The sequence below is a fragment of the Bos taurus genome, chromosome 28 (assembly GCF_002263795.3).
Source record: "Bos taurus isolate L1 Dominette 01449 registration number 42190680 breed Hereford chromosome 28, ARS-UCD2.0, whole genome shotgun sequence".
In the NCBI taxonomy this organism is placed as follows: Eukaryota; Metazoa; Chordata; class Mammalia; order Artiodactyla; family Bovidae; genus Bos; species Bos taurus.
This window is the reverse complement of record NC_037355.1, coordinates 25,555,621-25,582,096: the sequence shown is the minus strand read 5'-3', so window position 1 is coordinate 25,582,096 and position 26,476 is coordinate 25,555,621. Positions and strand designations below refer to the sequence as shown.

Genomic DNA, 26,476 nt, shown 5'->3' with positions numbered 1-26,476 from the left:
ATCCATTATCCAATTCAGTTCATAGTTATCTTTTGACACCACTTAGGCAAGAAAGGGCTATGTCTGCTACGATGTAAGTCACAGTGGAAAGCAAGTTCCATAAGTTAAAGTTGCTCAAACACAAAATATTAAAAGAAACATGCCCTTCCAGGCATTTCACTACTGATTATACACAAGTAAGGGAGAAAGATAGTCAGTGCCACCTGTTCAGCTTTTATTTCTATAAAGGCAAAGGTTAGAAGAATAAAGATTGCTATCTCAATTAAATACCATCTGAACTCTGAACTATTGAAGAAAAAGTCAGAGAGAGATGACTAACTGCAAACTTGGCTATTCCTTGACCCAAATGGAACCAAATCACTTTAATCCCCAGGCTGTAATCAGCCTCAACTTAGCAGTTGCTCAAGAAATAAGTTCTTCCAATGACCTAAGAGCTCAATTCACAGCCCAGAATGAACTCAAACCTTCAGGTTCCTTTATAAAACACTTCCTATATACCAGGACTTTAATGTCATGAGATGCCATTTAACATCCCAAACAACTCTAAGTAGGCATTACTAGCCATCTTTTTTGAATGTAAGGACCAAGCCATAGAGAGGGCAAGGTCACTGAGCTGGTAGTGATGACAGAAGCTAAACCACGGTCTGTCCAACCCCAAAGCCTGTGTCTTTAAGCTCCTATTAGCTGTGTCTCCAACCAAAGCTTAAAACACTACTGGACAAGTGAAGGCCGCTATGCATCAGACTGGCCTTTGGACATGAGAAGACCCCTCATTCCACGTGATATAGCCCACCAACTACTCCCATTCGCTTTCCTTATTCTATGACTTTCTAGCATTTATCTCTGAAATCACATCTATTAATTTCACATTCATTTGTGCTTCTACTCTATTCTAGGCACCATACATATAGCTGTGAACTATACAGACAACAATATTTGCCCTCATAGAGCTGACGTTGTTTATTTGTTAACTTATTCTTATCTGTCACCATACCAAATATAATCTCCATGAGGGCATGGATATAATGTTTCATTTATTACATATTTCCAGCACAGAGAAGAGCCTCTGGTATGTGGGTACAACAGACAGCAATGTTTGCCAAAGAATTCCACCTGTGACATCCTCGCAAAGGTGTAGGGAAACTGGTCAAAACAATTCACCATGCTGATTTTATCCCCATGCAGAGTTCCTCAGAATGCATTGTCTTAGTGCTATACTACAAATGGCCATTAAACAAAGCTTTGAATAAACCTCTAAGACATGAAACAAATAGTTTAGTTATCTTTAAGAGTTCATTTTTCTTAGCCAAAAAACGCAGTAAAAGATAGCCACAATACCACAGCAGGCAGTAAATGCATGTAAAGATAAAAGGAGCTTAAAATATTTTTATTTGTAAAAATAGAAATAAAACTAATCTGAATCAGGTTCTTTCTTCTTTCTTCTTGTCCCTTTTAAGGAAGTCCCAGTTTCTAGTCTTCCTTTGCCCTGTTCGGTTTTTTGTGTCATCCACTCTCTTTCCAGCTGTTTCAGCATGTCTGCAGTGAGGAGTCCTTGCTGCACCAACCTGGAAGCAAGGGATTTCTCTTCTGCATCAGGGCCGAGGGGCTCAGCAGCTTTACTCCCCAAAGCTTTGGTGCCCCGATTCCTTCTGCTTTGGCTCTTTGCTGCACCTGACAGACGGGACTGGCTCTCTGCTGACAAGTTCTGCAAATTCAGCAGTTTGTGTGTCTCTGAAATTTTAATCAGTTTGGTGATGTTGTGTACACCATCTTGGATAATGCCATCTAGTTCTTTCTGGAGCTCTCGAACCAGGCTGGCATCTGGAAACATATCTAAAAACCGGTAGCTGGAAAGAAAAAAAACACATTACATGATAGGAAGAGTTCTTAGGGCAGTTGCTGGACTACTGTCAATGAAGTGACTAAATCTTGATACTGATTCATTCCAAATATTCTGTTCTTGCAAACTGTGTCCAGTGCCTTTGCTCAACCTTTATTTCTGCCCCCAGCTCATGTAAGGAATATGTTGTTATGAGAGTTGCTCACCACTCCTATCTTAAGTGATTCTGATCTGCTTCCCTAGTGTGACATGCCCCTCCTTTGGGAATGACTGATCTACAGCAGTCCCTCTTAAATCATGATACAGACATGAATCACCTTGAAATTTTATTAAAATGTAGAGTTTTATTAAAGCTGGAGTAGGCCCAATATTCTCTATTTTTAACAAGTTTCCAATCAATACCAATGCTTTTGGTCCAGGGACTACTATTTGCATAGGATTTAGTAGAGTTTCTCACCTACTTAACTAGAATCATAAGAACTCTTAAGTCCTTTTTGGAATGGGTATAAACCAGGCTCAGCTGCCTAAATGGACAATAAAACACCTTGCAAGTATGTGCCTAATTTGAAAGTGTAAAAGACCATCATAAAAACTTTTGATTTGTCCTATTACTTGGAAAAATGAGGCGCATAATGGAAAAATTTGGTACCTTAGCCATAGGTAAAGATCCAAGACATCGTGGACAGCTTCAAGATCCATGAGGTCTTTAATATTCTTAGGTGGAAGTAATGGCCATTTAATATATCGGCGTAACCATGAGAAGGTTAGGGGCTCATTCCTGCTATACTGTCTGGCAAACTGAGACAGAAGAAAGGAATTTGGCAAAAGAATCAGAATTCACTTTAGTCTGTGACCCCCCCCCCAAAAAAAAAGACAGCATAATAAAATGTTAACTGTGGCTGTTATCTCAATAGGCAGGCTGGTTTCTCTCCTTCTTTACACTTTTCTATATTTTAAAGAACATTTCATGCTCTTTAAAGTTTGCGTTTTGTTTTTGTCATTGAAAGGAATGATTTCCTTCTTTTTCCAAAACCAGGGCAATAAAACGCCTATGAACTAACTTTCCAGGGACTGCCTGTTAACATTTATGAACATTTTATGTTCTAAGTTCCAAGTTACAGGCAGACAGTACCCAGAGACTTCTGTCCCTTCATGTAATAGTCCTATAGCCTTAAATAGGAGCTTGTATTTTGTCAATATCATCCCTTACTATATTAAAAAGTCTTTGAGGGATTTCCCTGGCGGTCCAGAGGTTCAGACTCCATGGTTCCACTCCAAGGGTGTTGGTTTCGATCCCTGGTTGGGGAACTAAGTTCCCCTATGCCACATGGCATGGCCAAAAAAAGAAAAAGAAACTCTTTAAGCTGACTTGGTACAAGGTTGGCCATGAGTCAATCAAACTAGTAAAGAGACTCTGCCTCTTCACTAGCCGTACGGTTATAGAGTTCTGGCCAAGTCACCACTGTGATTCAACTTCTTCAATACCATATCACCACACCTTCTTGAACCCCAAGACATTCAAATCATGCTGCCTCCCAAACAACGCTAGATGCTATTATGCATCACAATATCTATAGGAGATAATAAAATTATGCAAAAACTAGCAAGCATAAGTTTACAATCTTTAGCTTCAAGGATAAGGTGATTTTTGAAAGGTTCATTTCTTAATTAGGGAAAATTATCTCTAAATATTTAACCTAAGCAAGATCAAAACTTTAGAAATGCAGGGTAGTTTTCGAATAACTGTGATTAAATGTTACAATTTTATTTGTTTCAGTCTGGTTCATTCTGCTGTTTAATACATGCCAGGTAAGAATGTCCATGAAGAATGGAAACGTGACCACGTTAACCTGCTAATAAGCTGCTGCTGCTGCTGCTAAGTCGCTTCAGTCGTGTCCGACTCTGTGCGACCCCATAGACAGCAGCCTACTAGGCTCCCCCGTCCCTGGGATTCTCCAGGCAAGAATACTGGAGTGGGTTGCCATTTCCTTCTCCAATGCATGAAAGTGAAAAGTGAAAGTGAAGTCGCTCAGTCGTGCCCGACTCTTAGCAACCCCATGGACTGGAGCCCACCAGGCTCCTCCGTCCATGGGATTTTCCAGGCAAGAGTACTGGAGTGGGGTGCCAACATGCCAAAACACAGTTCTCTTACAAAAGCAGTGGTTTACCATTTAGGCCACAAACAACTAGCGGAAGCCCAGTATGTGAGTATGGAGCTGCTGAGAGACAGAGAGGGAGAGAGACCCATCCAAGAGCCAGCCCTAAAGGAGCTCCAGGGAACAGTTCCTAAACTACTTCCTAAGGGGCATCAGAGACCATTAGCGGAATTGAGCTCTTTTATTCAGTAATAATGGAGATAAGGAAAATCTCCAGATTTCACATTTTAACCTGTAAACACAACACATAAGCAACTATTGGCGTCTAGACTCCTTACTCCTTAGTAACATGCTGCTATTTTATTAGAGAGCAGTTTGAAGGATGGTTTAAATGGGGTCAGGCCCATGGGCTCCAGTTCCATCCAGGTCAGTTCTTTGCTATGTTTTTAATATTTGGCAGCACTGCACAGCATGTGAGATCAGTTCCCCAACCAGGGATCAAATCCACACCCCTTGTACTGGCAGCACAGAGTCTTAACCACCGGACTACCAAGGAAGTCCTCGGGTCTTTTAAGTTTAAGCCTTTGTTCCATAAACTTCAATCTTATGCTAGTTAGCTCTCTCACAAACACCAGCTCTAAGAAACATATTTCTTAGGTAAATACCTGGACATGGAACACCTCTAAGACATATTCAAGGAAAAAGACAAGCTGCAGACTACTTCATTATGGCATTTATGGGAGAACACACCCACCCAACAAAAACTAGAATTTCTACTCCTATGGGTATGTAGGCAAATGTAACAGAAAAGGTCTGCAAGAATAGCTGATATCAGCTATTACAGCAAAGCTGATAACAGCACTTATGTCAGGGTGGCAGCCCAATTTAACCTTCTCTAATGTTTTAATTTTGTGCAAAAAAGTACTTGTGTATTATTTATAAAATTTTAAAATAATTTAAAACATAAACTTAGATTTGATCCAAACAAAGCTAATAAGCAGAATGTTAACAGCTATAAAAAAAGATGGCAGTGAAATGACATCAATGAATCAGGAAAAGATTTAAAGAGACGACCTCTGGGCGTAGTGGGGCAGGGAGAGCGTGCAGAGCCAACAGGGGGAGCAATGGCCCAGAGACAGCAGAGAACACGGCGAGACTGCAAGTTTAGCTTCTGCTGCCTTTGCCCACCCCTTGTTTGGGTGACTCTTGGGATCAGAAGTCAGAGATGTGTCTCTCTACCCAAATGAGTTAAAAGAAAAGGGGCTGGAACCTTGGCACCAAATTCACACAAAGAGCCATCCCTGACGGTTAACAGAACTGATACTGCTGCCGCCATTGACTCCTAAGCCCCGTCCCTTCCAGAATACATGCCCCAACACCAACAAGGAAAAAGTGTATCTACCATCAGGCAGACTCCTTTCGCTCAAAATATTATGTTTAATTATTTTTATTTTAGCTTCTGCAAAAAGGCTACCACATAAAACCAAATACAAAGCAAGAATTCTCTCCCCCCACCCCCAAAACTATCTGAAAGAACAAAAGAGTCATGTTTTATTTAAGTTCTTACACAGTGTTTCATATAAAAGGGTACACTGTCTTATTTCTTTATTCTGATTAACAAAATATTGTTTGGGGAAAATGCATCAACCCGAAACAACTCAAAATATCAAAAAGATAAAGGCTTACCTGCAACAATGAAGAACAGACGAAAGGCTGCTTCTTGTTGATAGGGGCTGTGCAGAAAACATACCTCACTCGGAGACTTAACGGAATATGCTGGATCAACTCTGCAGAAAATTTAAAATCATCCATATTGCAGACAAAATACTGCCCATCAACTTGTGAAAAGTCTACAAAAATATCCTGGGAGGGAAAAATACATTAATTACTGGACTACCTAGCTGGGCATGAATAAAGTACTCAAGTCTGTAAGAGACAATCACTTTAATACGTTAACAGACGTCTAGAAAGGCTTGCTTAATTCACTGCCTCCTCAAGCTAACAGACGTCCTTACCAGCCTTCTCAACCTGAAATACTCAGAAAATTCCTCAGGATAAAAGCCCTAAAACTTCTGAGAGAAAGTTTCCACTTTCAAGATAAACTTCATGAATAGCAACTTCACAAAAACAGACTATCCAGTCATGTTCACAAGGTTAACCAGTAATTGTCTGACACACCAACTTTTAAATGTTTTTATTTTTCCCAACAAACGACTGAACTCATGCCCCTGCATTGGGAGCACAGAGTCTTAACCATCAGGGAAATCATATACTGACTTTTTTAGAAAAGAGATTTAGGAGTTTCTACTTACAATGAGATTAGAAAGCGTTGTGTCAGGGAGATGGTAGGCAAACATTTCAATCTGTTCAGCAGTTGGATGAAGACCAGCTGCCTTGAGTAAAAGAAAAAACAACCATAAGCTTATTTTTTTTAAGCGTAAGTTTTCTTAAGTTATTTCAAGATAAAGTCCTATATTTGGGATAGGCCCTTGCCAAATGAGTTAAGGGACAAGAATTTGAGTAAAACAGAGACAAGCATCATATTTTGCCATTTATTACCAACTACCAATTAATTTTCTGCTTATATTTTACTTATATTCCTAAACTCTCTGGTGATCTGACAGCACACACAAGTATACATAGCGCTTTCCAGGGTCTCAATTCTCTCCATTGAACAAAACAAAAAAGGAAAACCCAATCACTTTAACCAGGGCAAAAAAACTGACATACATATATAGAAGAGAAAATGTCTAAACTGGAGGCCAGTTATCTCTTTACCTGAATATTCATAATGTCAAGAATTGCCCACAGTTAGAGCCAGACATCCTGGAATGTGAAGTCAGGTAGGCCTTAGAAAGCATCACTACAAACAAAGCTACTGGAGGTGATGGAATTCCAGTTGAGCTATTTCAAATCCTGAAGGATGATGCTGTGAAAATGCTGCACTCAATATGCCAGCAAATTTGAAAAACTCAGCAGTGGCCACAGGACTGGAAAACGTCAGTTTTCATTCCAATCCCAAAGAAAGGCAATGCCAAAGAATGCTCAAACTACCACACAATTGCACTCATCTCACATGCTAGTAAAGTAATGCTCAAAATTCTCCAAGCCAGGCTTCAGCAATACGTGAACTGTGAACTTCCAGATTTTCAAGCTGGTTTTAGAAAAGGCAGAGGAACCAGAGATCAAATTGCCAACATCTGCTGGATCATTGAAAAAGCAAGAGAGTTCCAGAAAGACATCTATTTCTGCTTTATTGACTATGCCAAGCCTTTGACTGTGTGGATCACAACGAACTGTGGAAAATTCTGAAAGAGATGGGAATACCAGACCACCTGACCTGCCTCTTCTGAAATCTGTGTGCAGGTCAGGAAGCAACAGTTAAAACTGGACATGGAACAACAGACTGGTTCCAAACAGGAAAAGGAGTATGTCAAGGCTGTATATTGTCACCCTGCTTATTTAACTTATATGCAGAGTACATCATGAGAAATGCTGGGCTGGAGGAAGCACAAGCTGGAATCAAGATTGCTGGGAGAAATATCAATAACCTCAGATATGCAGATGACACCACACTTATGGCAGAAAGTGAAGAGGAACTCAAAAGCCTCTTGATGAAAGTGAAAGAGGAGAGTGAAAAAGTTGGCTTAAAGCTCAACATGCAGAAAATGAAGATCATGGCATCCAGTCCCATCACTTCATGGGAAATAGACGGGGCAACAGTGGAAACAGTGTCAGACTTTATTTTTTTGGGCTCCAAAATCACTGCAAATGGTGATTGCAGCCATGAAATTAGAAGACGCTTACTCCTTGGAAGGAAAGTTATGACCAACCTAGATAGCATGTGCAAAAGCAGAGACATTACTTTGCCAACAAAGGTTCATCTAGTCAAGGCTATGGTTTTTCCAGTAGTCATGTATGGATGTGAGAGTTGGACTATAAAGAAAGCTGAGTGCCAAACAATTGGTGCTTTTGAACTGTGGTGTTGGAGAAGACTCTTGAGAGTCCCTTGGACTGCAAGGAGATTCAACCAGTCCATCCTAAAGGAGATCAGTCCTGAATATTCATTGGAAGGAATGATGCTGAAGCTGAAACTCCAATACTTTGGCCACCTGATGCAAAGAGCTGACTCATTGGAAAAGACTCTGATGCTGGGAGGGATTGGGGGCAGGAGGAGAAGGGGACGACAGAGGATGAGATGGCTGGATGGCATCACTGCCTCGATGGACATGAGTCTGAGTGAACTCCGGGTGTTGGTGATGGACAGGGAGGCCTGGCGTGCTGCAATTCATGGGGTCGCAAAGAGTCGGACACGACTGAGCGACTGAACTGAACTGAACTGAAGCATTAGAAAGAAAAAAAGAAAGAGAATGGGAAAAACAAAGAGGAAAAGAAGAGAGAGATGAATCATGGGAGGGAGGAAGAGAATAAACACAAGAAAGGAGGTACCCAGGAGGGAGATGGGGAGGTCCATTAGCAGCTGCACTCTTTTTTTTAAACATTTAAAAAAATATATTTATTTGGCCACATCAGGTCTTAATGGTAGCACATGGGATGTAGTTCCCTGACCTGGGATAGAATCTGGGCCCACTGCATTGAGTCTTAGCCATCAAACCACCAGGGAAGTCCCACAGTTATACTCTTAACAAAAGCTACAGAAATGATTCCAGCCACAGCTTTCCTCCAGGAACTTTCCCTCATGTTATCTCATTCATATACCCTTTTACCTGAGATCCCTAAAAGTAAGATAAGCCCTATTAAGTGAATTTTCCAGGCAAACTTTAAATTGTAATAGTTTGTTTAAAATACATACATGTCTGCCTCATTAACTGCACTAACCAAAATTTAACCTTGTCCTTAATGGTTCAAAGCTGTATAGCTTAATGCTGTTTTTACCCAACATGCAAAGGTTTCTTCTACTGTCAAGTTTCTGGCAATTTTCAGTCTGCTGACAAAGCTATGTGCCCACCTGAAGCAACCAGGCCCCAATCCCCACCTGTTAAATTACAGGAAGAATTAACGTAAAATCAGGTTTACTAAACTCGTTACATTATTGCTACGTTTATAAAATCTGGATCTTTCACTTGCATACCATTCTCTAACCAGGGGCTCTCTATTAGGCCTCTCAAAAGCAATAAAGCAGGGTTTTCTTTCATTTTAAATGTTTTTCTTTATTTCATTGCACCGGGTCTTAGTTAGCATGTGCGGGATCTCTTAGTTGTGGCATGTGGGATCTAGTTCCCTGACCAGGGATCGAACCCAGGCCCCCTGCACCGGGAGCATGGAGTCTTGGCCACTGGACCATCAGGGAAGTTCCGAAGCAGGGCTTTCTTGACATGATTTTCACGGCACAAAATTTTCTTTGGCTTATTTGTTTCCAGGTATCTGAGGTGAAAGTCTGGAAAGGGAGTGAAGGAAGGAAGGACTGTCCTTCACAGAGAAGAGGTAATTAATTACTATGTTAATTAAACATTACCTTTATAGGATCCACAGGCCTATTCAAAATTTCCTTTAATAAACTGAGGTCTTCTCGATTCATTGTTGTAACCTCTCCTTCTTTAAATTTTGAACTGAACCTACCAGCTCTGCCAGCAATCTGCAAGGCTTGAGAGGTGGTAATTGGTTCTATTTCTTTCTCTCCCTTTTCATTGATACTTGGCTTCATAAGGGAGTAAAAAATAATTCTTCTTATGCTCCTGAAATAGAAATAAAGATGATCTCATGAGCTGCTGTCTGAAAAGTCGTCCATCATTTGGTTCATTGTACAAAGGCTCACTCTAATTCTAGTTAGGCCTACTTGCAATATTGCCCACTGTTTACAAAGTAAGGTAAAGGGGTTTGTCAGTAATTATTTTTCTTTCCCTTAAACAGCATTTTTTACTAAAAATCATCAAATTATTCATTTAAGTGGGTGAAAAGTATAATACATAAATTATACTTCAGTAAGGCTCTAGAAAATAACTCTTTTTACAAATAAACCATACAAGGTCTTCTTAGGCTACTTTTAAATGCTGCTGCTGCTGCTAAGTCGCTTCAGTTGTGTCCGACTCTGTGCGACCCCATAGACGGCAGCCCACCAGGCTCCACTGTCCCTGGGATTCTCCAGGCAAGAACACTGGAGTGGGTTGCCATTTCCTTCTCCAATGCATGAAAGTGAAAAGTGAAAGTGAAGTCACTCAGTTGTGTCCGACTCTTAGCGACCCCATGGACTGTAGCCCACCAGCCTCCTCCGTCCATGGGATTTTCCAGGCAAGAGTACTGGAGTGGGGTGCCATTGCCTTCTCTGACTTTTAAATGCTAGCTTCTATTAATGGCTTTGAATAGCTCATCCATAAAGGTATAGCTGTTTTCATTTCCCACAGAGGAATATTTATGTTTAATATTGTTAACCCCTGAAGATAATGGCTAGCCCCACATGCCGACTGAGACACTGAAAATAAAGTGAGGTAACATAATAGGTATTAAGATATTAAGAAGAGGTGGCAAGAATACACAGAAGAACTGTACAAAAAAGATCTTCACAACCCAGATAATCATGATGGTGTGATCATCAACCTAGAGCCAGACATCCTGGAATGCGAAGTCAAGTGGGCCTTAGAAAGCATGACTATGAACAAAACTAGTGGAGGTGACAGAATTCCAGTTGAGCTATTCCAAATCCTAAAAGATGATGCTGTGAAAGTGCTGCACTCAATATGCCAGCAAATTTGGAAAACTCAGCAGTGGCCACAAGACTGGAAAACGTCAGTTTTCATTCCAATCCCAAAGAAAGGCACAGCCAAAGAATGCTCAAACTACCACACAATTGCACTCATCTCACACGCTAGTAATGCTCAAAATTCTCCAAGCCAGCCTTCAACAGTCCATGAACTGTGAACTTCCAGATGTTCAAGCTGGATTTAGAAAAGGCAGAGGAACCAGAGATCAAATTGCTGACATCCACTGGATCATTGAAAAAGCAAGAGAGTTCCAAAAACACATCTACTTCTGCTTTATTGACTATGCCAAAGCCTTGACTGTGTGGATCACAACAAACTGTGGAAAATTCTGAAAGAGATGGGAATACCAGACCACCTGACCTGCCTCCTGAAAAATGTGTATGTAGGTCAAGAAGTTAGAACTGCAGTTAGAACTGGACATGGAACACAGACTGGTTCCAAATCGGGAAAGGAGTATGTCAAGGCTGTATATTGTCACCCTGCTTATTTAACTTATATGCAGTGTACACCATGAGAAATGCCGGGCTGGAGGAAGTACAAGCTGGAATCAAGATTGCCGGAGAAATATCAATAACCTCAGATATGCAGATGACACCACACTTATGGAAGAAAGTGAAGAAGAAATAAAGAGCCTCTTGATGAAAGTGAAAGAGGAGAGTGAAAAAGTTGGCTTAAAACTGAACATTCAGAAAACTAAGATCATGGCATCTGGTCCCATCACTTCATGGCAAATAGATGGGGAAACAGTGGAAACAGTGACAGACTTTATTTTGGGGGGCTCCAAAATCACTGTAAATGGTGACTGCAGCCATGAAATTAAAAGACACTTTACTCCTTGGAAGAAAAGTTATGACCAAACTAGACAGCATATTAAAAGCAGAGACATTACTTTGCCAATAAAGGTCCATCTAGTCAAAGCAATGGATTTTCCAGTAGTCATGCATGGATGTGAGAGTTGGACTATTAGGAAAGCTGAGCACCAAAGAATTGATGCTTTTGAACTGTGGTGTTGGAGAAGACTCTTGGGAGTCCCTTGGACTGCAAGGAGATCTAACCAGCCCATCCTAAAGGAAATCAGTCCTGAATATTCATTGGAAGGACTGATGCTGAAGCTGCAACTTCAATACTTTGGCCACCTGATGCCAAGAACTGACTCATTGGAAAAGGCCCTGATGTTGTGAAAGACTGAGGGCAGGAGGAGAAGGGGATGACAGAGGATGAGATGGTTGGATGGCATCACCGACTCAATGGACATGAGTTTGAGTAAACTCTGGGAGTTGGTGATGGATAGGGAGGCCTAGCGTGCCACAGTCCATGGGGTCACAGAGTTGGACACGACTGAGCGACTGAACTGATTTGAACTGAACATAATAGGTTAGCAGTGGTAGGGAGCAGCACTTAAAAGTCCAAGTGTTATGTGATATTTTAATTTTATTCCTTTAGGTGTGAGCAAGATAAATCTAGGATCTATACTACAATACCCATTCACCTAAGCCAAAGAGTTTGGTCATTCTAATGCCATTGAGAAGTGTTTAAATTGCTATCTAACCCACTGAATATCCACGATTATTAAAAACAAATTACTTACAAATTAAGTCCCATCCCAATTGCATCTGTAGCAACCAGGATTTTGCATGGATCATCAGGATCATTAAACTTTTTTGCTTGAGCAAGTTTGGTCCCTAAAATAAGAACAGTTTATGTTAAATTAATGTTCTCTGTCTTTTAGTACATCACACTAAGTAGTATCTTGTAGTGTCTTGGAAACCCTCACCTCCAACTGTCCATTTTATGGATAAAACTCTCACTGTTTCAAACTTAAATATTATTCTCAAATAGTCACTTATCCTTTTATTTCTATTCCTCTAAATAACCTCACAAAGAGCAACACAGTCCCCTACCACACTAGCTATATCATTTCTGAGGACACTTTTAACAGATTTCTGGTAATATTTTAAGAATATTACCAGGATCATATTTTAGTGACATTTCTGTAAGAAAATCATCAGCTCAACATTTAAAATACAGTCTACTAATAACAACAATTAACAAGAGCTATAGATAATCAAAATACTTCTATCATCATAAAGATGACTAGAGAAGTATGTGCTTCATATCACAAATTATACACCAAGCAACTTAATTCAGTAGCTCACTGTGTTATCGATACGTATCTCAAAATACATGGCAAAAACAAGAGACTTCATATCCTACCATGAGGAAAGTCAATAATTACCAGGAGGGAGACTGCCATATATAACAGCTGATTCCAATCCCCGAATTTCAATCTGTCGACTCACAGAATAAATATCATTCTTGCTAAAACAGACAATGCAGTCCCCGGGCCGAAGGTTGTCTAAGGATTCTAGTGCGTGATCCAGCACAGAAATGGGGGTAAGCCTTTTATAGGTTCGAACCTATAATAAAGGACACGATAGTGTAAAATAGCATACCTAACGGAACTTCTTATGACTAAGCATTGTGAAAAACTCACAAAGCAGTCAAGTAGCTAAAAACTGCTAAAGTTAGACAAGTTCCAACATTTTCAAGAGAAAACACAGAAAAACATTTATTTTGGTATTATAAGTGTTACCATCAGTTCTCATTGGTATTTCTAAATTAGTAAAGTGTTACAGAGGATTTCATAAATTTTCAAAGCACTTTCATATATATTTGATTTGTACAGGAACTTGCTAAGTTCAGAAGGGTTATTAACTGTTACTTCCAGTTTATGAAAAAAGCAAAATAGAGTCTAATAAGTGATCAAGCCAAAAAAAAGAAAAGATCAGGTCTGACGAGGATTTTTCCAGCTGTAGCCTTTTGTGATTTGCCTAAAAACACAAAGTGAGTTAACAGCAAAACCAAGACTGAAACCCAGAATTTCTTCCACTATACTCCACTATCTCTCCTTGAAAACTGAGTACAAAACTAAAGTAATGGACCAGTTTTTAAATATTTCATTTTATTATAGAAGTCTGGTAAAGAAAGCAAAAAGTAGGAGTAAGCAGAAATGAGTTGCTTCCTATTCTAGGAATGTGAAAAAAGGATACAAACCATCTCTAGCAATTAGATATCTATCAGAGTACCCAGTATCTGACATTTGAGACTTTGAAAATTACAAACTTTTGCTGAGCCTCCAATTTCTAACATTCCAGATTTACTTAATTCTAAAGAGATCTGTTCAAATTCCAAAAGGTTCTGTCAAGAAAAGGTAAGGAATCTGCTTGGACTTTTGAAGACTTAGGGTGTGAGAACCACTCGGTCAGAACTTTAGATCATGAGGTTCAACCAACTATGCATGATCTAGTCAACTACAGGGCAATGAAGCTGATCTTTCAATTCTCACTTTGCCATCGTCTGGGGCCTATGAAGCCACTGCCTGGGTACTCTGGGTACTTGCTATGCCACCTTGAGAACAAGGCATATAATTGAGTACCTCCACATCCTCCCCAGTTGTGTACATAAGCTCGGTAACCATGTCAATTGCAGCAGATTCTCCACACAAATGGATTTCTTCAGCACAGAGTCCTGTTAAGTGCAAAATTGGGATTTTTTTTTAAATTTTAAAGATACAAAAGTAAATATGTAATACTTCACATACCCAAAATACTTTGCTTACCTACTGCTTTACAACTTTAAGAAGGGTTATCATAAATGTGATCTCTGTGATTCAACCCTGAAAACAAAAATCTTCTAGTGGGCAAAATTATCACCATTTTTACAAATCTTAGGGTTTTTAAGCTGCTGTGGCCAAGGTTTTGAGTCTACTAGATGGTGAAGCCAGTCTGAACTAGAATCTGGCATTTTGATGGTTAGCACTGAACATTAGTCCTATACTTTTCTTTTCAAATCAGGCTCCATGGAATCACTGAGGTGACTTGGGGGTGGGGGGTAGGGGCTGGTGGGTAGAAGAAACTCCAAGATCCTTACCACTTAGCATATACACTTTCATCCATTTTATATTACAGGTTTTCGTGTACACTCTTGGTTTAAAGAAAGAGTTCACCTATTTGTTTGTAAATTTGAAAACACCTGCCCTACAGCATGCTGATCAAAAATTCACTCCAAAGATCAAGCAGGAGAAATGTTCATTCATGTCCGTAGACTTTAAGAAGTCCACTTCCAGGAGCCTATCTTAAAGAAATAATAAATAAAAAGTTATGGCTACAGAGATTTTTTTATTGCATCACTAATAATAGGGAAAAATGTTCAACTCTTTAGGACAAATTACAACTGGGCTCCCACATCCACAGGCTTGACATTGCAGATTCAACCAGTGGTGGACCCCTGGTTGAATTCATGGACGCAGAACCCATCCACCTGGAAGGGATCTGAGCATCTGCAGAGGTCCAGGGACCAATATTCCACAGATACTGAAGGAAGACTATAGCACAGCTCTTCAATGGATAATATACAACATTCATATGTGGTATGAAAAAAAAGTCTATGAAAAAGCACTGAAAAAAAAAGCAAGATACAAAATTTATATATTCACAAAACACCATAAAAATGAGAAAAAAAGATTGTCAGGAAACACCAAAAGGTTACTAGTGGTTGCATAAATATGATAATATTTGAACACTTTTATTAAATGATTATGTTTTATAATATAAAAAATATAATTAAAATATTTAGAAAATTAAAACTCACACCTAGCTGACTTTTTTGTTTCATTTGTGTCAAGACAGGATCTAGCTGGCTCTATTTGGCAATGCCCAGCACATAAATGCCTCCCAGTGCAGATGTCACAAAGCACAGATTTTACAGTATTAACCACCAACCTAGCAGCGCCCTGGTCCACGCCCATCCTCTGGCTGGATCTTTAATCATCTGAATTTCATCAATCACGGCCACTTCATCTTAAAATAGAAAGTTATCGTGAGCAAGACAATCTACTTCAATAGTATTACTAACAAATCACAATATCAAAATTCAAGCTTTCAACACCACCATAATCATCATCATTACTTACTATGTGCTTCTTTGCTGGCAGGCTTGTTCTAAGCGCTTTAAAACTGCAACTCATTTAATCCTCACAATACACCCACTAAGTGTCATCATTACTTACATTTCCTTTTTTTAAAAATCTCATACTTGTATTTTTAATTAAAAAAAGAAAATTGTGGGGCGGGGGGTGGGCAACTTCCCTGGTGGTCCAGTGGCTAAAAGTCTGAGCTCCCAGAGCAGGGGCCTCAAGTTCAATCCTCGGTCAGGAAACTGGATCCCACATGCTGCACCTAACAGTTCACCTGCCACACTGAAGCTCAAAGACCCCATGTGCCACAATTAAGACCCAATGCAGCCAAATAAATGATTAAATTTTGGCAGCACCATCCGGCGTGCAGGATCTTAGTTCCTTGAACAAGGATTGAACCCATACCCTCGGCAGTGAAAGTGCGGTGTCCTAAAACACTGGACTGCCAGGGACTTCCCCTACATTTACATTTTAAAGAAGAATAAACTGAGACCCAGAGAAGTTAAATCACTCCAAAGATCAACCAGGAGAAACGTTCATTCATGTCTGTGGACTTCAAGAAGTCCACTTCCAGGAGCCCATCTTAAAGAAATAATAAAAAGTGATGGCTAAAAAGATTTTTTATTGCATCACTAATAAAAGGGAAAAATGACCAAAGTGTAATATTTTGAAACATAAAATTCAAACCCAGACCGTCTCTACTCCACTGTCTCCCAAACTGAGCATGTTCAATTGTCCTATTTTTTGCAATCTCAGAAGAAACCTGGAGAATCTGCCCAATAAGAATATATCCATACAGCAGTGAAAGCAGCTCCCAGGACCAAGGAATAGATAACCCTGCTGTAAATGAAGCACCTTAGGAACCCAGATGGGTGTTAGGAGAAGCGGAGTGGAAAGTGTAATTCCCTGAGCTATAGCTCTGCTCATTCTTTGGGGTTTTAAAGTTCATTACTATGATAAAAAAAAAAAAAGCCTCATTTTATTTTCTAATGCCAAAATGCTTCCAACCATATTATATTTTTCTTTCTAAGTCACATAAATTATATTTTAGTTCTCTTCCCAAAATACCAAAGATTTGAGAGGAACATGTTTTAAAGAAAAATTTAATATGCCCACAATGACACTGAGGAAACAAAAGAAAGCTAATTTTATACTGAAAAACCATTAGATTAAAAATTACTTAGCATATCTGAGTGTATACAAATAAGATTAGAAAAGAGGGGGGCAGAAGAGGGAATTTTGATTTATAAGTGCTATTTTAATATTTATAATGTATTACTTTTAGAATATCTTGATTTTTAAAAACTATCCATTTACTCAGAAAGTTAAGATTATTAAAATGAAAAAAGCAAGCTACTAAACAGTACATAATGTATAATCCCCATTTTAATATACACACCCCCAATGCACATGTAAGCATACGCATATGAACACAACCTAGAAAAACATACCACAGGATTAATACTTATTGATTCTGGATGGATGGAATTGGGAGATTAATATTTTTTTCTTCTCTTTGCATTTATTTTTACATTTTCTACAATGAAGGAACGATTGTCTATATAGTAAGGAAAAAGTTAATTTTCATTTTAAATGTTTTTAAAACTACCGGACTTATACAGAAGTTCATTGTGGTACTATATATAATAGTGAAAAACTTTAAAACAACCTAAATACTATTTAATAGAAGAATAAGGAATAAATACATTTAGTCATAATATGGAATATGTAACATTTTAAATGAATATATGCGATATATATATATTTGATACATATACATGTAAATAAGACTAGATCTAAATACATGTGTAGAAAAAAAAGCAAGTTGTGGAGCAATAATGCAATATGATTGTCATGTAAACATTTTAAAACACAAACTATAGTATTGATAGGTAATATATAATAGTGACGCCAAAAAAGACAGGAAAGGTATATAGCAAATATTTGACAGCAACTGGATCACAGAGGGGAGAGGAATTGAACTGTGGAGTGACACAAAGGAAAATTCATGTGTTAACATTTCAGTTCTTTTAAGAGAAAAAGGGAAAGAAAATTCAAGAGCAAACATGATGGAAAGTTTGGCATTTTTAAGTAGTAGCAGCAAATACTGGGTATTTGCTGTTACTAGTCTTTGCCTCAATTACAAATTTTTTTCACAATAAAAAACACATTCCACATGTTCATCTGTATTTTAAAATTAAAAGAAGACTGAACCATAAAGTTCTAAAATAGTAGATACATACAAGGAGTTGTAACGCTGCACATCTCGACAGTACAGGCAACATGGGCAGCCTGTTTACCATCTGGGTCTACTGAGACACGCTCTTCACCTGTTACCAAGTCACACGGCACCCCCTAGGATGACAAAAAGAAAACTGCCATTATCTCCACCTTGAAACCACAGCAAAAAGAAGATGTGGATGTTTAATAGAGTATTCCTTCTATTAAATATAGAGTATTTAATAGAGTAGGTCAGCAAGGTCCTCCAGAGAAGGGAATGGCTCCCCACTCCAGTATTCTTGCCTGGAGAATTCCAAGGATGGAGGAGCCTGGCAGGCTACATACAGTCCACGGGGTCGCAAAGGGTTGGACTCGACTGAGTGATTAATGCTTGCACTTGTTTTTCTTTTCACTTCCTTCCATTACATCAAATTTATTTGTCTAATACTTGAAACAAATATTCCCAAACCTCTAAAAAAATTTTTAGTAAAAAATAAAAGCCACTTTCATATAACCTATGTACACTTGGAACATCTCAAATCAGCTAAATTCTCAGGTAACAAAAGCAATTGAAGCACTTTTATTTTTTAAACTTTGTACTGAATTTTCTTGGTGGCACACTCGATGGGAGTCTGCCTGCCAATGCAGGGGACAAAGGTTCGATTCCTGGTCCAAGAAGATTCCACATGCCATGGAGCAACTGAGCCAGTGATCTAGGGCCCCTGAGCCCCAACTACTGAGTCTGAGCGCTGCAACTAAAGAAGCCCACATGCCTAGAGCTCATGCTCTGCAAAAAGAGCCTTCCGAACCAAGGCAATGGCACAGCTAACTAAATAAAGTCTGTATTATGTCAATAGTTCCTGTACTATTTTAGCTTATTAAAATGAAATTGTTTCTATGTTCAAGAAAAACATTATGAATAAAATTTAAGAATATAAAGCCCTCCTAATATATTTCTTTGAGAAGGACTCATATCAGTGCTATGGTACATATGTGAGTAGCCAACTACCCCAATCCACTCAGAACCGAGGGATAACTCAGGACAAAGACCATTTGGTAATAAATCTAGGAAAGTCCAGGCAAACTGGAACAGCTGGTCTCCCTAATGGCCTGAAACTAACGAGGAAACATCAGACATCCAAACTGAGGGACAGCTTACAACACGACTGACCTGTAATCTTTCCAGCTGTACCAGTTACGAAACACAAAGACTGAGGAACTGTCCCAGATTAATGGGGAAACTGGAGACATGACAATACATACAGCAGAAGTCCCTGAAGGGAATGCTGGAGGTGGCGGGGGCACAGCGGGGAGGGGAAGCGGAGTAGTGGTGGTGTTACTGAACAACTGGCAAAATTTGAGTATGGACAGTGGATTAAATAATGGCATTCTATCAATATTAAATGTCCTGCTTTACATGAATATCCTGAAGTTTTGTAAAAGAAAGTCTTCGTTTTGCAGAAATACTTCTAAGTATTTATAAACAAGAAGGTATTATATATGCAAATTATACAAATTATCCAGAACATGATGCAAACTATCTACAAAACTGGTTAATCTCACATTATAAAGTCATAATAAAACAATGAACCAAAATGTGGCCCCTTTTCTGAAATGATGCCTCAGACCACAGACCATTCAGTCCTTTTCAGGTTGGAAAGCTGGCTTCAGTCTTTGTCATTAGTTCTAGCAATTACATCAAAGGTTTAATCGTAAAAAAAAAAAGGTAAATTGAATACAACATAGCGGGTAACTCTGAGGGGGTAAAGGAGGGGTTCAGAGAGAGTTTCATCTGTATCAATAATATTTTATTTCCTGCTTTTTTTTTTTCTGGTTATGCCACACAGCTTGTGGGATCTTAGTTCTAACCAGGGGTTGAACCCAGGCCCACGGCAGTGAAAGCATGGAGTCCTAACCACAGGACCACCAGGAAATTCCCCAATATTTTATTTCTTAAAAAAATTAAAAAAATAAGTAAGTATGGCAAAATGTTAGACTCTGATGGGAGCTGGGTAGTGGACCCAAGTTATTTGAATGTTACTCCTTCATTTCTCTGTATATGTGAAATACTCTAATATTGTATTTCACTCATTCTAATACACATATTTTTTCACATTTTAGTATCTCTGAAACCAGGATATATCTTAACAATGGGTGGCATGTCAGAATTCACTTGGCAGCATCAGCTTCTTTCTCAGTTTTGCATAAAATAATAGTACATCTTACACTTGATGGCTTTAAGTTAAAGGCAATGAAATATGGCACTTTTTGTTAATAGTAAATTACTACTACACACACCCTCTCCCTTCACCCACTACACTCTACATTCCCCCAAATTAGCAAGAAAAAGAGAATATTTGGTAATATACTAACAGCAGCATTACTCTTTTCGAAGATCTCATGTGCCAGTAGTTTTAAAGGGCCACAATACACTCCAGATTTTGCTGACAAGTATTTCTGGATTGCATGATAAGTCTTTCCACTGTTTGTGGGACCTGAATGGAATATTATCTTCCGATGTATGGCTCTAGCTTCTGGGTACCTAAAACATGAGTAGAGAAACTGCTTAATTCCATTAACCTCCAAATCCTGGCAAAGGTATTAACTGAAAAAACTTCCAATGAAACATCCTCTTAACATTCACAAAATAGCAGCATCTTTGAAAACCTAAATTAAATGGTGAGTTTCATGTCCACACCAAAATGACTGCTTTCCAAGAATGGCATTTACTAACTAGAGGACAGAAAAACCCAAATGCAAATTAATTTCTTGGATATTCTTGCCATTGTACAAATTCCTTTTCCCTAAGAGTTACTTAAAATAAATTTAAACTGCTATCAGCTCCAGAGACATGTTCACATTATTTTCACATTCTCTACATATGCCCTAGAAGTAAATATTCCCAGGCTTCTGAATTTTAGCATACACAATAAAATGACTGAATCTGCTGCTTCTGGCCATGATGAATGGTACTGGACTTGACCTATCATGATAAACAACTACAAAACTGGACAAAATAGATATAGCAGCTCCCTGGGGATATGGACAAGAGGCAGTGCAGGACTATAAGCTCCAAAAGAAAGAAACACTTGAGATGAGCCCTACTGGACCCCAAGAGGCACAGGGAGGTGGAACCCAAGCAAGTTAAAATAGTCCCACTGAGCTGAGCAGTAGAGATCAAGATTAAAGCTGCTGAAGCAGCTGGAATCTGAAGGCCTGAGTGTGGAAGAGAAGAAAGGTGCAATAGAGAGGGAGCCTTGTAAGTCTGTGTGGGGGTTCCTTGGGTCCTTGGCCAATGGCTGGGCTGAACACATGCAGGGCTTAGCAGTGGAGAGCTTGCTAAGAGTTTAAGTAGAAAGTCTCAAAGAAATGGCAAAGTGCTAGGAGATGTTAGAGTTCCAGGCATGGTGGTGGTGGAGGGAACTGATTAACAGCATATTCAGTTGAGACACCAGAAAGGTCACACTTGAATTCTAAGGATAACCAAAAGACCTACTCTAGATCTGCCCTAATAAAACCTTAAACCAAGCTTGATTAGGATTTAGGAGGAGATACCAGCTAACTGCCTACCAAAACTCATCGTGTATTTTTCTAGAAAAAACAAAACAATCTAGACTATTTGATTTATCATCTAGTATACAATAAAAAATATATAGGGTTCACTAATCTCCCAAGATCAGAAACTGAAAATTTCAAATCCACAATAAAGAAACTAACCAGTTAGGTGGTATTCTTAGGTCACTGATTTTTCGTAGATCATCCTTACATTCCAACACAGGAAATATTTGTTTTGCATGTCTCAAGAAAAATGGAAATAAGTCATCCACATGAGCTGGAAAATAAAACACTGCATTAATCTGTGCAAGCTAAATGTTATTCACAACTGAACTTAATGAAAGCTTTATTCTTAGTGAGCTAAGTTAAGGGGACATTGTCAGGAAAAAAGGTAAACCCTAGAACAAGGAATGCTATCCTTTCCTGAGATCCTGCTTTGCCTTATGTTTTCTTCCTTATTTCACTTGTATTTTCTAGGAAAGCAGAAAACTTTGGCTGTCAACAACCATGTTCCACTTGTTCAATGCACCAGCGCTGATGATCAGCATTGATGAAAGTTAAATTGAAAACAAAGAACCTTGGGGTAACTCCCTGAAAGTCCAGTGCTTAGGGCCCAGTGCTCACACTGTCAGTGCCCTGGGATCTATTCCTGGTTGGGAAGGTAGGATCATGGACAGCAAAAAACAAAACAAAACAAAAAACCTGGGAATATACATTAGCAAGAAGGCTCCACGGTTACTGAAGCAAAATACAAGACCCAGATGCAAGTAGTTTTTAAACTACAGATACCACTGAGAAACAAAATGTGAAAGTGAACTGACTTCTCAGCCAGGAGTCACCACACCTTATGGCTTTGATGCGGGTGGGCTGAGTTCCATTCTGCTCTGTGTCCCGGTTCTACCTCAGTGCCTGGCCCAGGGCAATGTTCTAACAGTCAAATACATAAAAACATAACCAAAGTCAAACCGCCCTTAGGAATAAAATAATGATATTTCTACATTTTTTTCTTTTACAGCAAGAGGTCTGTCAAAGTTTGAGGGAGAAAGAAGTCAGTGGCAAAAACTGATGGAATCTGTATTGTATTAATTCTACCTTGTGTGAGAGTTCATTTCACCAAGGCCTATACTAGTGAAGAACAGATGGTGACAGATCGAGGTCCCAGTCCTCCTCCAGTCTAAGACACATAGGTGACTTAGTAACCAACCCAGGCCTGCTATAAAGCAAAAAGACCTAGAAGGCCTCCTATGAAAGCACTGAATTACTTACAGAGGATGCTAACAGGACTTATTCTAAAGCAAATAAGCTAATGAGAAAAAAACAAAAGAAATAGCAAGTATGTTCAGAGGATTTTAAAAAGTCTCTAAACACTTGCCTGCACTGAAGCAAATATCATTCAAAATAATGTGAATGTCCACATCCAGAGAATGAGACTGCATGATATAGTTTCGAAAGCTTATGAATGCTTGGTGGAAGAGACGAGCTGTGGGAAACACAAAATCAAAACAGGTAGGACTTAGTTTTCATTTTATTTTTCATTTCATTTTCATTTTCTCATTTTAAAAAGTACATACACACATCACACCTAACTCGTCGAAGTGTCTTTTTCCTTTCTTGTAGTACAGCTGGTTTGTTATGATCTGGGCTAAAACTGAAATTCTAGTACAACACGAAGGAAAGCTGAACACACAGCTGCTTTGCCATGTGTCTGGCTCACCAACTGCATACTGACGATCTCCTGCCCAGACAGAGGCAAAAGTCAGGGACGTTCTCCATATTATAACTATGAACTTATGTTCAGGCCACACAAGGTCCCACACAATAATGAAAAAGCTGTAATCTAAGCAGCAATAAGGTATCTCTAATGGAAATGGTATTAGCCTTACCATCGAGTCCGTAATCAGCACTCAGTTTCTGAATTTCTTTCCTCTTGTAAAACTTGTCTAAGACCTTCTTTACTTCATCTGGAAGAAAGATAACAAAATTGAACATACGTTTAACATTTGTCTTCTAGATAGAGAAATACCCCCAAAGTAAAAGAAATTTGGAAGTCCTAACACTCAAGGCAGTGGTCTACTGAGTGTTGCAAGAACTTGAAGGTGGGTTAGTTGATCACAAACTTTTTATGGTTTCATAGTGTCAAGAAAAAGTATAAAGTCCAACAATGCAATCAACATCCCCGTTATACTGCAGAAGTCTAAGCAAGGTGCCACAGGACTGGCATCACCCTATCCTCCACCGGGCCACTGTTAGATACACATGTTCTGTTTGGTTTACTCACAACCATTCTGCACATCTAATAGTGAGCAGCGAAAGGCTATCTTTTAGCTGAAAGATAACCAATACTGCAAGGGGCAGATCCTCATGCTTTTATGTGAATGACTAAAGGAGCCACGGATAACCTTTAGCTTGAAGATGATTTGAGGGAGAACAAATTAGTGGCATAACTAAAGTCAGTGGGAAGTGAGGGAAACAGATTTCGGTGGAATTTATACAAGAACTTCCTAATAATTAGAATAAGAAAAGGGGTTGCCTGACAAAAGTACCAGCTGTACTCAAGGAAGGCTTAGATGACTGTATTTCAAGGGTGACAGCAGAGAAATTACTATGCTGCAAAGGAGATTGAATTAGATGCCTGCTGAAATGCCACTATCAATCACTGATTTTACAGGTGAAAATACTTTAATCAACCTTAGATTGCATTAACAACTTAAAAAAAGAGAGAGGTTTAGAACATTTATTTATACAGTAACCTAAAAATACTTATTTTGTTAAATCCTCACATCAACCTATGTTATACAGTTGGGCTAGACTATCTGGCCTCCTAGGGAAACAGTTTTCCCAGCTTCCACACATCAGATTCTACTGTAGGGTAATTCCATTTTTTAAATAGCAAATGTTTAGTACAAGTGATACTAATTTACACTTATTCATCCCTTCACACTTTTCAAAGTGCTTTGCCAAACATGTTATAATGATTTTCACAATCCAGAGATACAGGCAGAGAAAATATTATTTATATTTTAGCATTTGGGAAATGGACAAAAGGTAAGTCAACTGTAAATTGTTCCAGTCAGTTAAGTGATGTATGACTATCACAAATGTGCAACATTTTCTGCTTGTAGTCAGTATACCCTTACTTGCCTAATTGTATTATGATCAACCAGAAAAAAAATGATATATACATTTACCTATATATGTGTATATATATATTGGAGAAGGCAATGGCACCCCACTCCAGTACACTTGCCTGGAAAACCCCATGGACGGAGGAGCCTGGTAGGCTGCAGTCCATGGGGTCGCTAAGAGTCGGACCCGACTGAGCGACTTCACTTTCACTTTTCACTTTCATGCATTGGAGAAGGAAATGGCAACCCACTCCAGTGTTCTTGCCTGGAGAATCCCAGGGATGGGGGAGCCTGGTGGGCTGCCGTCTATGGGGTCGCACAGAGTCGGACACGACTGAAGTGACTTAGCAGCAGTGTATATATATGATATATACATATACTTATATATGTGTGTTACAATCAACCAGAAAAATGTGTATATTTTATACATATATATTATTATATGTAACTTTCATATATATATATATACACACACACACATACATAGGCACCTACTTGTGTGACTAGAAGAGTGCTTGGAAAGTAGCACATAGTAGGTATTCAATAAGATTTGTCGAGGATAAAAACTGTACTTCATAAGGGTTTTTAGGAAGATTAAATGGGCCACATGTTTAAAACAGTACCTGTCTCTAACACTCAGTGTTAGCCAATGTTATTTTTTAGAAAAAGAAGGAACCACAGAGATATTCTAGGCAGTGGGAGTAGCATTATGTAAAAAGCCCTGGAGCACAAGTGCCCGTTTCATCAATCTGGCTGAAAGGAGGAGAGTGGTGTGCAACAAAGCTTCTCCAAGAGTTACCCAGGCCAGATCAGGCAGGGAGTGAGGACCCTTTCAAACTGGGGACAATGGAAAAGCATTAAGCAATTTTTTGCAGGGGAGCCACAGGATTAGATCTTGCCATTTGCTGATGCTAAGCGAGAGCTTTCTCTCTGGAGCCCTGGATGATCAGGGTACCTTCCACCTTTGGTAAGCTCACCCTTATTGTGTTCTACCTTGTAGCATAGTTGGTCATCCATCGGTCCTTCCTCCCACAAGGCTGTAAGTTTCTGGAGCGGAAGAGATCTGGATCTGAGTCTGGTTCCTCTTTGCAATCACCATACAGCCTAACAGTGTCTGGTTTGCGTAGGTACCCAGTCAATGACAAAAAGTCCTGAAAGAAGTCTTCCTCTGGCTTTTCACCACCCCACTCCCTTGTCCCTTCCGGGAGCAATAGTAATAAGCAGCGGGGCGGGGGTGGGGGGTGGGGGGTGGGGAGACTATACTAGAAAGTCAGTCGTGCACCCAACGGCTCAAAAAAGATGAATCGTCCCGTCACAAGGGGACTTAGATCATTCCCAGGGGAACAGTGAAAGGGAGAATGCCAGTTCAAGGGCAGCACATCAAAGGATCAATCAGACACAATCCCAAGCCTTGAGGGGCTCAAAACCAGCAAGGGAGGCAGGCACTGAGGCACAATGGCAAAGTTCGAAGGGACCTGGGTCTCCAGGGGATGGAAAAGCAGCTTCCTCCGAGAAGCGTCTCAGCCCTGCACCAGCCACCCTCGCCGCCCTCTCCAGCTCCTGCACTCACTCTTGTCCAGAGGGCGGGTTAGCTCAGCCCCGACGTCGCCATCTGCGCTAGGACCCTGAGGTTTCACAGTCAGCGGCACGAACAAGGACGTGTTTGGAGCTTTGGAGCCTCCGGAGGCAGAGGAAGAGGCGCAGGCAATAGCAGGAACGCGTCCCAGAGCCCCAGGAAAGGGCCCGGTGTGGGCGCGAAGGGCAGAGCAGACGGCTGCCCGATGGCCAGCCTGGCGCCCCGCGGGGAGCCGAGCCCACAACAGGGCACACCGCGGTAAGGACATCGAGACTGCAGGCTCCAAAGGAGGCGGGCTGGAGCAGCCTGGGGACGCGGCGGCGGACAGTGACGCGCGGCCACCGACAGTGACGCAAACCGCCAGTGCCTG

The 26,476-nt window shown here is 39.8% G+C and overlaps 1 protein-coding gene across 3 annotated transcripts; it reads right to left on the bottom strand.

Annotated features, from left to right (window-relative positions):
- Positions 1-1,016: 1,016 nt before the first annotated feature.
- On the bottom strand, positions 1,017-26,435 carry SUPV3L1 (Suv3 like RNA helicase). 3 transcript variants are annotated; one of them, NR_198914.1, is made up of 15 exons: positions 26,101-26,435; positions 23,289-23,366; positions 22,778-22,885; positions 21,568-21,682; positions 20,224-20,392; positions 17,874-17,985; positions 15,437-15,514; positions 14,092-14,183; positions 12,892-13,072; positions 12,244-12,337; positions 9,413-9,632; positions 6,249-6,329; positions 5,623-5,723; positions 2,490-2,638; positions 1,017-1,847 (listed from the first exon to the last, which is right to left on the bottom strand). NR_198914.1 is itself a non-coding variant. In NM_001435251.1 (15 exons), exons 1-15 carry the CDS (start codon positions 26,372-26,374, stop codon positions 1,412-1,414), a joined length of 2,364 nt encoding a protein of 787 aa, NP_001422180.1. In that variant the 5' UTR covers positions 26,375-26,435; the 3' UTR covers positions 1,018-1,411. The 3 variants fall into 3 exon arrangements, 2 of the variants coding, with proteins under 2 accessions (NP_001422180.1, XP_015316479.1); NM_001435251.1 differs by having other exon boundaries at positions 1,018-1,847; positions 5,623-5,799; XM_015460993.3 differs by lacking the exon at positions 26,101-26,435 and adding an exon at positions 25,524-25,722 and having other exon boundaries at positions 1,018-1,847; positions 5,623-5,799.
- Positions 26,436-26,476: the final 41 nt, after the last annotated feature.

Bases quoted from the DNA above. Each gene is read 5' to 3' on its own strand.
- SUPV3L1 (NM_001435251.1), bottom strand. From the start codon at position 26,374: ATGTCCTTACCGCGGTGTGCCCTGTTGTGGGCTCGGCTCCCCGCGGGG. The intron at 20,393-21,567 runs GTTAGTTTCTTT...CTCATGTTTTAG, and splicing joins CTAAGAATACCACCTAACTG to GTACCCAGAAGCTAGAGCCA. The intron at 15,515-17,873 runs GTATGTATCTAC...TTCTATTTTAAG, and splicing joins GTGCAGCGTTACAACTCCTT to ATGAAGTGGCCGTGATTGAT.